We start from the raw sequence: 12,802 nt of genomic DNA, 5'->3' as shown, positions 1-12,802 counted from the left end.
GCCCCTGCTGAACTGGGAACAAGTTTAGTTTTTGAACACCTGTCGTCCTTCATTCCCAAATTGTGGCCTAACAACTCGCAAATTTTTTTTCATTTTAACCTTTTATAGTGGAATCAAACCCCGTTTTTCGCATAACTTGTCTTTCCAAACACAGTCGCTTTGCAAAGTACCGAAATTATCCAAAAGCAATAATGCTGAATTTGACAAGACCAAATGCTTCTCCCTAGTTTAGCGCTCTCACCTACTCGTGTACACAACATAGAAATGCATGTTTTTTTTTTATGATGATTGCCAAAGTGCAAGCACCTTGTTTTAGAATCAACACTGATGATTCAATGGTGTATTTAAAATTGCAAGAACCACACTTTAAAACAGCGATAGATCAAGAATAGTAAGTTTGATTAGACCGAATACTTCTCACCAGTGAGACAAGAATAAGAGTCACTTTCTCTTGATTAAGAGTAGGATACATCAGTTAATTTATAATCAGTTAATTATTAATTAATTTATAAGTTTTCGTGCGCAGTTACGGTGCTGGCAGCTCTGAAGTTGAAGAGCTCTGAAGCCCTGAAATCCTAAACCAAGTTGTGCAGAAATATTCAATTCTTACTGCTCAAATCCCCTATCATTGGAACCACTTCCAATTCCAGATGTTTTTTTTTTAGGTATTTTTGATGCTCACCTCAGCTCGTTTTGAACTTTCCTTCTTTTCTTTCTCTTTTTTTTACCTCAAAAGTGCTGATTCGGTAAGTGTCGATTTTTATCCACAGTTACCTATAGAGGAGACCTGTTTCCTCTGTTTATTCATGTTTTTGTTTTTTATTCAAATTTACCTCTAGAGGTGTAGAGGAAAAGCTAGATACCGAAAAGGGAACTAACTACAGTTTAAAATTATCATGCCTATGTTACTCTGAAATAAATCAAACACAAAATTTATTTAGAACTTACCCTCGTGAATTAATATTGATATCAAAGCCAGAAAAAATGCACAAAAAAAGCACACATAAAACCACACACAAAAAAACGCACAGAAAAAATAGAAAACAATAAACAAGCGAAGCTGTTTAGTGAGCCATGTATCACGTGTGTTTCTTAAAGATAGGATTGTCTACTGATGTATTTGTTGAGGACTTCGGAGACGTGAATATTCGTCCAGTGTATGTAACTTTTTTTTAACTCTAAAGTTTTTAATTGATCTTTATTTTCCCACAGAAATTGATAATTACACTTCGTTTTCACATCATAGACTTGTACGATGAAACTTTCATATTTCCGTGCTTAGCGCTAAACCATTATGAGAAAAGACGTTTCTAACGAAAAGATTTGAGTTCGCTTAGTGGAGCATAATATAGGATTTAGCATCAATCCGAGATTTTCATAAGGCAATATTTCCCATGGAAGTAATTTATTTCCAGAAGTCTGCATCCTTATCAATGTATGAACTTGAGTGATAACACGGGATCTGCTCTTAAGGAGGAAATTGAATGTCACACCGTAAAATGGATGTTAACATGAAACAAGCGATATTAAATAATGACTTTATTAACGTTTTTGTCAGGGTTGCCATCTATATATATATATATATATATATATATATATATATATATATATATATATATATATATATATATATATATATATATATATATATATATATATATATATATATATATATATATATATATATATATATATGTATATATATTAAAGCTCCCTGATTGTGCTTTTCTCTCTTGACAACATAATGACGTTTTAATTGAAAAATTAAAACACCTTATTTATCTCTTTTGGCTAATTATATTAATTTCATTTGTAATTATTCTTCTTCGATTGTCAGAACTTTGTTACTGGGATAAATAACGTAAGTCTAAGGGGTACCATAAGAATCATTAGGTTTGTCAGTTTGCAAAAATTTAGAGGTGGAGTATAATGTATTTCCAAATCAAAGGGGGGGGGGAGCATTCTTTAATCCTTTATCGCTCAAACTATAGAAGAAACAGACATTTCTTATGAAAACACCCTGAGGGAGGTTTTTTTTGCTTCATTTAGGAAGTACAAGTCCTCCCTCCTCCCGCCACGATTGACCGCATTGCTGATAATATTCTTATCTTTCTGACTTATACTGACATTTTTACGGTGCCGACTCTGGGTCTACAAGTCCAAACATTTAATCTGAATACCAATATAGAGAAAAGAATCCCCTTTGCCAGAAAAATCTATAAACTTTTGCTTATCCGAGATTTGCTTAACCGCTTCATTTGAGAAAAATTCTTTGCATACACCTCCTTTCTTACAGTTGATTCTGAGTACATTCATAGAGACCCAACTCTGAGTGGGTGCAAGGGTGCTGAATTTTAATTAATTTGGGTCCAACAGGGCGTCGACATCTGGCATAAGCTGACGTCCAGGTGTGTGACAGCCCCACAAATATTTAAACAAATAAAAGCACATATTTTACCTTGAATGTGTCCAACAAGAAACTTATAAGTATCTAAAAACTGCCTCTTTAAAATTATTAATATCTCGTACCGCGTGATATAAACTGAAACAACGACAGAGAAGCAATAGGTGTCACTACACATGTGGTCGCCATCTTTGTTTTCCCTTTTAAACTTCTTTCGAGTTTTATTTATATAATACTATATATATTTATTTATTGTGTGTACATAAGAGGTAGCAACAATGTAGATTACATATTAAATTAGAACTGACAGCTTTCACTTTCCTTTTTTTATTAATATATACTGTTTCTAAGGGTAGTTAACTGATAATTTGATAATAATTTGTGTTCTAGTAATACATATTACTCTCAAGCTATTGTTTTCATGACTCCTGTTTACTCTGTTGAAGATTTTCTAGATGAGATTTAGTATTGAATTGTTTGTTTTCCCAGGATCGATTGTATTTTGTAATGGAATACGTTAATGGAGGTGATTTGATGTTCCAAATTCAACAGTGTGGCAAATTCAAGGAGCCTGTTGCTGCGTAAGTTTTTTCCATGTATATTTTTTTACTGCCATAAGATTTGATTATTTTCTTTCGTTCTATAAGGCAAGCCGAAAGGCACAGGTTTCAAAGCGATTGTAGAGTAAAATCAAAATGTGCTTAAGATATGCGATGGTTACCTGACTCAATCGCCTAAGGAATTGGAGCGTAACCTTTTTTCCCTTATTAAAGAGTGATACTAGAAAGAAAATAAACTTTTGAACCAAAACTGATTGATTTTCTTAAAATGCTAATATATAGTCTTTTATGATCAAAGTGGATGAGGTCCGTTTTCTTGTACAAAAATTGCTCTTGTGAACCATTATTCATATTCATGTGATCCATCATTTCAAAAATTAAGAGGGGTTGACAATTTTAGTGTTGTGGTACACATTTAAAAAAAGGATCAAATTGTAAGACAAGGTAACAATTGGCTGTTGTGCCTCTGTTATATATCTGACGGGGGACGGGTATCTTGTGCAAATTGGTGTGCCTATTATTTTCTTCTGGTGAATTTGAGGGTACGAAAGTTCGGCCATATGGCCGCTACGCAAAGGAATGTGTAAATAAGTCTAGGGCATAGGTGTGTTCTTGGTAAAAGGGTGAAATATGCCCTTTTAGGAATTATGTGGGGCTGAAATTGGGAGGAAAATCTGGCTCAAATTTTATTGAAAGTAAGGAGCAACATCAATACTTAAGACGCGCAGAAATTATTCACCATATTAGGGGTGCTGCCCCCTCCTCAACTCGTCACTTCTTATGCTAAAGTTTTTTAGGGCTTTCAAAATGCTTCTTGTTATAATTCAACAGCCCTTTGGTTTGAACAGTCGTTTTAAAATACTGGGACGAAACTTCACATTTTAGAGTTAATAGTAAGGGGTCAAGGGGGGCAGCCCCCTTAAACCTTGTCTTTTCTATCTAATCTATGATCTTTTCCATATCACACCCAGGCCTAACTAAGTTATCATATGGGCGATCAGTCCCATATACCTATGATTTCTTGCTGTTAAATTGTACATATCGATGATTGTAAATCAATTAATAGCGTCCCGCTGTGTCAGTTTTTACAAAATTTTCAATGGTCAGTAATTTTTTTGGATAAGTTTTATCGATGATGCTTTTACTGTAGTTTTGGTTTGAAGGAGAAGTGTATTACTGTTTTATGGATAGGATTCTGCTTCAACTTTGGTCTTCTACGTGGCTGAAGGCATAGCAACCTCTACAATAGGGTTTTCTGATGTTTAAATACAAACAGTATATGTATTTAATTACATTGAAACTTGTATAAATAGAAAAAAGAGAAATATTACATTTGAAATCGCTGAAAACGAAGCTCCTTGTTGCACTTGCACTTTCCCCCCTCCCCTCCTAAATTAACCCTTGACCTAGATGTGAATTTCATTAGTTTCTGATGCGAACTAAAAATTGGAAATGCTGGGGCATAATCCCCTCCCAAAATTTTAAAACTTATGACTTCATGTATATAACATTTGGACAAAGTGTTTGTTGCCTTGATCTTAACTTGCTCAATTTTACCTTCTATAGAAGAAAAGGTGGTATTTGAGCTCTTTTCTTTCTGGTATTTGTCACTTTCAGTTACTGAAGTAATTTCCCAGGTGGCAGTCATTTGTCGAGATATCGTATTTTCGTCGAACCGATAATAACTGGTATTTTTTGTTTATTAATCTCATTTTTAGCTAAAAGGTTTCTTACCTATCATATCTAGTTGATCCTGCATTTATCTACGAGTCAGCCTATATCTTGGATGTGGATTTCTTTTTTCTAAATCCTGTCCTTTGAACACTAAATCTTTCATTTTGCTCTAAATTATAGGTATTCTAGTGTACCAAATTAATGTTACTTATCTCAAATGAGAAAAGAATGCCAAATTCTAAATTTGAAAAACAATTTCAAATGAAAACCCATTGGACCTTAATTGAACACGAGAAACTCATTTTGCGCTTATTTGTTTCCAAGAAATTGCTGGAATGAAACTTGTATTTGGTCCTAGATTAAATGATGTTTTTAGAGCCACTGTTATGTATTGCTTCTGGGAAATCGGAACCTTCATTTGTAACAGGTTGAATTATCCTGGCAATTCTGTTGGAAGAGAAATTTCAGGAGAACAAATTAAATGAATTTTTTCTCTTCATTTAGATATTTTAAAATAATATCGACATTCATCTGATCTTTAAGGGGTCTTTCACTAAACTGTTTTTCTCAGCAGAGGCGTTGTGTATCTTTTTTTCTTTCCTTGGAACAGATGCAGTTTTGTCAAAGCATTGCTTGCTAACAAATGCCTTAAGGATTCAAAATTAACAAAATGTCTATTTGTCTAAATGGTGTCCTAACACATATTGCGCCAGGGAACAAGCGCATTCACTTGCCCTCTTCCTTCCTTTTCCAGTATTATTCACGCCAGGAGTATAGAAGATGGAATGTCAACACATGGTTGTCAAATGTCACGATAGTAATTGTGAGGCATACTTTCCTTTTCAATCACTTTTCAAATATTAGTGTAATTGTGAAAATCTGGTCAACGCTTCCTCTTCCTCTCTTAAAGCTCTATCCCTTAAACCCGAGGCACGCAATGGTCACACCAGTTAATAAAAAAAGTAAATAAAAAAAAATGAATACCGTGATATTTCCGGGATTTTAAGGTCACCTTTGTGTTGCAAAAGTGGAATATTGAAGTGGTAACGTATTTTTGAAAAGCCTATAGGAACACTTTTTTGTCCTTAGTACTGTTTGCTAATCCAATTTCTTTGCACCTTTTGCCACATAAGTGCTATTTTGAGCTTCCATCTTTTTCTATTTTGAAAATGGTGGCTTAAACATCCAGTCAGATTTTTATGGCACTTGGTATTTACAAAGTGACACATAGTAATTGCAATTTCTGTCGGTCTTTTGGTCTGTCGATCCCACTTTTGCTAGTTTGGGCACTTCCAGATAAGCTAGGACGATGAAAGTTGGCAGGCGTATTAGGGACCAGACGAGATTAAATATAACAGTCTCTTCCCCGATTCGACCATCTGGGGGGGAGAGCGAGTGAACAAGATGGTTGGAAAGAATTTTAGTTGACGATAAAACAAATGATTGCTCTTCTTAAGAATGGCTTGTGGACTAGGGTTATGATTCTCGCTAAAGGTTCGAGAGGTCTCAGGTTCGAATTCTGGACCACCCCGGTTTTTACATGAAGAAGATCCGAAGTTGGATACGTGATCAATATAACGATCGCTGAAAGTTGGCAGGCGTATGAGGGAACCGACCAGATTAAATTATAAATAGTCGCCTCCCCGATTTTGCCATCTGGAGAGGGGGGAGTGGAAGGACGGTTAATTCGCAAGATTAGAAGAACGGGTTATCAGATCTTAATTTAGGGATCTTAGTCTCAGAGCTCTTATTTTAAATCCCAACCAGATCCGGTGACATTTGGGGGAGTTGGAGAAGGAAACCGGAAATCTTGGAAAACTTTCAGAGAGGAGAGATCGTAATGAAACTTGGTGGGAAGAAGCTCTTGGCTCTCTTTTAACCATAAAGTTTAGGCTTGAAAAATAAGCATAATTTAATGCAGTAAATTAAATCGAGGACGTATATTTGGCAGTGTAGCCATGCATTGATTTTGTCTACAAGTGTGGTCTGAGCGTTATTATCTCTTATTCTTGGAGGCACTGATGTTCACAATTTTTTATATTTGTCCCTATGTTTTTGTCCACCCTGAAAAAAGTAACAAATCATTGCTCTTTTACTAGAACAGTCTTCCTAACGTCGCAACCATTTCATTACCTTTTGTTGCTAAGCCCTCTTACTCTTATAAATTATCGAAAATATGCAAATTGTTTTTATGCTCTTCCCTACAAGTTGAGCGAGTGCTCGCTCAATTTGCTCTGCCTATACCCACTTACGTCACGCATAAACCTTAATCCTGTCTTTAAATTGAGTTTTAAAATGAATTATTGCATTAACATTAATCGATGTCATAATTACCATTCCTGAATCAGCTTCAAATGACAATTTTTTTCACTTTACCGTTTTTTTTTAGAAAAATATTTTAAAAGTTTAGTTTGTTAAGGATGTGGTTTGCTCTTTACTAGATTGCAGCTATCGCTGCAATTATGATTAGTCTTAACTAATACTCCTAATTTTTTTAATATTCCAGTAAAATATATTATTATCGTGCCCCTGAGCTGCATCATCCAGATACACAGTAATTCATATTTTAGCCCCCCTTTTTCCTCCCTGAAATTTTAATTTAATGCTTTCAATACTTATCTCGCTATATTCTGTATTGTATTGTATCAGATTAACGACGCTTCTTGACTACTAAGGTCCCTGTGTCGGCCCTGCAGTGCATTCCTGCAGCATGATTCGATCTCTGGGTCCTGTATTACCAAGATCAGGTCAAAACCACTGCGCCACCACAGTACTCTCGCTATATTCTTCCTATTATATTTTCCATTTTAAAAAATATTGTTATGTGAAATTCTTATTTCTCCTACCTCTCTTAAAACTTTTTTGCTAAGATTTCAAGCTTGCTTTCTAACCTTTCATCCTAAAATATTATCTGCTGCTTCACGAACTTATTACCTAAAATGATCTCGTCAACACACTACTATATCAAATTCTAGGCTCTAAATTCTTTTCTATGTGTTATTAGAACCATCTAAAATTCTCCAAATGCAAGAATATCTAGTATTATTTTCTGAATCATCGTTTACAATCTTAACAAATGATTTTAATTTTCTTTGAGTATTCAATTTCCTTTGTTTGTTTCAGTAAATCAACTAACCTGACAAGGGAATGTATACAACTTTTATTTTTCAAAATAGCTTCCTGTATTAATTCTCACCGGAAATGCCGTATTTGTATTGTATTGTATCAGATTAGCGACGCTTCTTGACTACTAAGGTCCCTGCGTCGGCCCTGCAGTGCATTGCTGCAGCATGATTCGATCTCTGGATCCCGTATTACCAAGCTAAGGTCAAACTCACTGCGCCACCACAGGACGGAGGTGGGAAATGCGTTCGTTAACATGAAAGGCATATCCAAAGTTTTACTTTACAACTTTTTTTTATTCCCTTGTCTATTAAAGGACTAAATCGTCCCTTTTGTTCTGTCTCTGCAAAAAGTGTAACCAGATTTCATCTATGGGAAAGTGCTCCTAATGCTTTTTCTCTAAGATGTTTCTTTTCAGTGGGATTAAACCTTGGAGTATTTGACATCCTGAACCAAAAGAATAGGCTGATCAAGAACAGTGACTTGGTTTTAAGAAAACTTCTAAATATAGGAATTTAAGAGCAATAGAAAGTGCTTGAGTAGGAACTAAAGTTATTCTGTAAGAAAATAACAAAAACAAGCAATTCCATCTAACGTTACTTGGGGAAATTCTACGGCTGTTACATGTCCTTTTCAAACTTTACTTTGTCAGTCCATGGGTAGTAAAAGTACTTCTTCTCTATTGAACGTACTTTAGGTTGCTCCCTTCTTTTGGGACATCCGAACAACATCACCAGCGAATTGTATATTGCTAATATTAAATGTAAGTAGTGATGAAAATGAAGAAGCAACAAAAAAAAACATATAAAATTGGTTGGTCTCTATTCGTACTTTACATAATGTTCTAAAATTGCTAACTTTGCTTGCGTATGACCAAAATATCTGGAATTAGTGTCGTACGGTGAGCAAATTTCGCTCAAAAAGGTTTTCTAGGTACTAAATTTGGCCGGTTTAGCCTAGGCATTTTGACAATTTACTTCTATTATTTATTGCCCAAGGACTAGTATTAATTACACTTTTTCGAAAAATAGATAACTTTACCGTGTTTTAGGTCGTTACTGAAAACAGAAAATGTCTAAAATGTTACAAGTAGCCAAAAGAGTTTTTAGCTATTAAAGGTTTTCTCTTATCGATTTCTAAACAGTGAGAAAGTATTTGCACCTGATTCTTAAGTGGTGATATTTATGTTGCACTACTGCCAAATATTTCAACAGAAGGTCTTAGGATGACCTGAAACTGTTCATCCCTGAAATAAACGTCCTTCTTAGAGTTTCAGGGGGTTTCTAGGAAATGTTCAATAAAAATGTGTAATTCTGAGCTGATACCGACACTTTAGTTGTATGTTTTTATTTGCATTTTTTTTAGTTTTTATGCATCAGAGATTGCTATTGGCTTGTTCTTCCTTCATTCCCAAGGAATTGTCTACCGAGACTTAAAGCTGGATAATGTGTTGCTGGATCAAGACGGACATATTAAAATTGCAGATTTCGGAATGTGTAAGCTTGGCATTCATGGAGATAAAACAACCAAAACATTCTGTGGAACCCCAGATTATATTGCACCGGAGGTAAAATAGACTTTCTTTTATCTAACCAGGTTTTCTTTATCTGACCATAAACTATAGTAATGTAGCCAGAAAACCCTGTATGCAAGAGGGGGGGTGGGGGTACCGTTTCTAAGATCAATCTAAAGGTCCTTCATTTTTCTTGAAAATTCTCTTAGGCTTCTTACAACCAAGACTTTTCACTTGCTATGTCATATTATGCAAAATATATGCAACATTTTCATCTAAAACAAAAATGAAGAATGAGACAAGAGGTTAAATGATAAAATTCTCATTTACGGCTTTGAAAAAAAAATCGAAATATTTATCTGAGTCTTGAGCGTTGTTTTTCATTTTCTTTCCATTATTTGATATTAGGGTCAAACTTAATAAGTCGTAGGGTGACTCAGGTTTTCAGCACAAGCAATTTTGTTATCATGACGTAGTATTTTGATTTCGGGGTATTTTTCCGTGTTTTATAGTTCCCCCTCTCCCTATATTTAGTAAAAATGCTTTTTGATATATGGTTTAATTGAAAATGCATTTTTTGTATTCTCACTGGGAATTTGAAAAACGACAAAACCCTCCCCACTGCACGAATGAAAAAATATATTCCCCCTAAAATTTCAGGGATGATATTTTGTTGGTTATAAGTGTACAAGACCAGTATATAATGAGCCAAATTAATTAAGTTAAATAGAAATTAATTAAATAGAAATTCTAATTTTGCCATTCTCATTTTCGCAAGAAACCGTATTTGACTTTTTCAGTAGTGCACAAGTTGATATTTTGGATGTGCTCATCTTCTTCCCTTCAATTCGTAGGTTAATTCTCTCTTATGAAAGTAATTTGCAATTCGGTTTATTATAAAAGTCATTTGCTCTGGTAAATACTCTTAACCATACGGTAAAAGCTAAGAGTTTATGGCTTAATTTAGTATAGGTTGCTATTGTTTTTCTCTTCTTATTTGAAACGGAGGCCCTGGGAAAGTTGAAAACTAGCCTATTTAGCTAAGCTATTTTCTTTTTCGGTAAAAAATTAAGGATGTATTTTCGACTTCCCCATGATGCTTTCCGTTAAGGCTAGACTTCTTCTTTTCAAAATCTTCGTTTCCATTCTTCATCAGGGTTTTCCTTCAACAATACATTTGAGAGATTTTTATTTTTATTTTCAACTCCTTTTATATTATTGTTGCCGTAATATCTGTTACCTAGTTAAAATTCCAACTAACTATGTGTAGGCCTATAGAAAAATATTTTGAAACTCCTCGAAAATGGTAGTGCTGGGTTCAAATGAGAAGTGCACCATTGAAATCACCATCGTCGTAAACCTCTAATCGAAGGTATTCAATGCCTATTTTAAAAATCAGAGAAAATTTAATTTTTTTTGTCATTTTCACATGAGGTGTTTTTTTTTTTTTTTAAATATTAGAGATATAATTAATAGATGATATTGTCAAGATAGTCCTGATAAAGGGAATGAGTTCAAGTTTGTCTAATAGACAGCAACATCGTGAAAACTCTGAAGAGCCAACTATATCTTTTTCTCGTTTGGCTCCTCGAGTTCGGGACCCATGAGCTCTAGAGTGACTACTGAGAGATTTATAATTTTTATAAACACTAGGGAGCAAGAACTTGCTGTGAAAAGCTTTAATATCTATTCCAATTCACGAGCAGAATTTATTTTATGAATGTTCTAGCAAAAATAAATGTTTTAGGTTTTTATTTCATGTGTTATAAGAATAGCAATGTGTGTTATTTCCTAACGTTTTTTCTTTTATTTATTAGTTCCACACGAAAGTCTGTTTCTTTTTCCAAGTTCTGGTGTTTTTTTTTCCCTGTACATTAACAGGTGTCCCAGGAGAAGAGAAGAAAGAGATAAAGAAAGAGGTCTTTTTTCTTATTGCTATAATTAGGAAACTTCCCCATTTAGAAAGATTATGAAAGTGTTTACTGGTTTTTATTAAAGACGGATAACTATTTTGTGAAGTAGGTTGACTTTTAACCTTAAAACTAGAGAAAAGAAGCTTGACCTTTATCATACCTAAATCTTGATGCCTTAAAAGTACCAAGTTGTACTCTTTTCTTTTTCAGTAAATTTAGGGATGTTTTAACTAATTTGCTAGCTAAAAGATGGATATGGTAATCGATGCATTCCCAAATAGACTAATCGTTACCGTTGCTCCATTTTGAGCTCTTAAAGAAAAACTTAACTAGGAACTAGGATAAAACTTACCGTTCGCTTCAAATCCGATATTAAGTCAATATTTTAATGTTAGCTATTGCAAATGATTGTGTTTTTTACTATTAAATATTATAATATTATAAGTCTTTTACTTTTCGCTATTTTGTGGGTGGGATCGAAACGCGATTGAGATGAGTTACAAATATATACAAAAGTTTGCTGGCATTATTTTTTTCAAATTACTTTTACTTGGCACTATGAACCCATTTTTGATGAGAAATAAGCAAAAAAAAAAATAATGCAAACCCACAAAATCAGCAAGCTTTTGTATAGGCTACAGCTTTAGGGTAAATTTAGCCCCGTTAGTAGGCGGCGTAATTCCAATGGTGGGGATTATTACATTTTGAAAGAACATTTCATATGGAATCAAAAGGTATATTTCTTTTTTTATTATTATTATTATATATGTCTTACAACAAACATTTACCGTGATTAAATTAAAATTTATATTTTGAGGTTGAAAGGTGCATCGAGTTGTATAATTATCTCTTTTAATCAAAATATACCTCGGTTTAACCTATTGTCTAAAAAAAGGACATTTTAGCCGCTTAGAGGCCCCTTTGACCAAGTATTATAACAAGCAGTGAAGAGAATTTAAAAAAAAAGAGGGAGCATTGCTAGTTTTTTATATTAATGCTTTAATATTATCTGGTTGAAAATTCTCCAAGATTTATGGGTGATTAATTGTACTTGAGTGTGGAAAATATGCATAAACCTATTTTCTAACTAAGCTAGTCGAATCAGATTCTAAAGAAAAATATTTTGGGGTCAATGGCAAAAATTTAATTTTCGAAAAACGTAGAAAAAGAAATTTTATTAAGAAGATAGGGATCACAATCTTATGTTACAAAAAAACTTTCTAAAGTGTGCTTTCCTGTTTTCACCCCCACCATGACAAATTCATCTCTTTTATTCCAATTAGGCTAGTCTGTTAAAAATATCGAATCTGGGGGAGTTGCGTCTCCTATCTTCTATATTCACAGCAGCCGTTCGACATTTATGCAGGATAATTTAAGTTTTCGTTGCATGCTGACAGCGATTCTATTTCAACGTGTCTGGCCACATACTGGCCAGTATGTGTCCACACTGGCCAGTCAATATAATTATATTGAGACGATATTTGGCTACAAAGTGGATTAATAGAAAACAAGAAAAACGGAAATAAGAATACTTCAGTAACAAAGAATAAAATTAAATAATGACATCTTCATTTATACTTATAAATCTTTAGAAGCGGCAAAACCTCAAATAATG

General features: G+C 34.0%; 1 protein-coding gene across 8 annotated transcripts in view; it reads left to right on the top strand.

Annotated features, from left to right (window-relative positions):
* The window catches only part of LOC136039963 (protein kinase C, brain isozyme-like), a 231,924-nt gene that overhangs the window by 170,974 nt on the left and 48,148 nt on the right, over positions 1-12,802 (top strand). For all 8 annotated transcript variants that reach the window (XR_010620599.1, XM_065723995.1, XM_065723994.1 and 5 more), the window contains exons 10-11: positions 2,894-2,985; positions 9,127-9,328. Coding sequence is in view for 7 of the 8 variants with exons in the window: in XM_065723995.1 (XP_065580067.1) it covers positions 2,894-2,985; positions 9,127-9,328 (294 nt within the window). In the remaining variant the exon portion in view is untranslated. The remainder of the gene's footprint in view (positions 1-2,893; positions 2,986-9,126; positions 9,329-12,802) is intronic.

The sequence above is a fragment of the Artemia franciscana genome, chromosome 20 (assembly GCF_032884065.1).
Source record: "Artemia franciscana chromosome 20, ASM3288406v1, whole genome shotgun sequence".
Taxonomy (NCBI): domain Eukaryota; kingdom Metazoa; phylum Arthropoda; class Branchiopoda; order Anostraca; family Artemiidae; genus Artemia; species Artemia franciscana.
The sequence above is the reverse complement of the archived record's forward strand: the minus strand, read 5'-3'. Positions and strand labels throughout refer to the sequence as shown.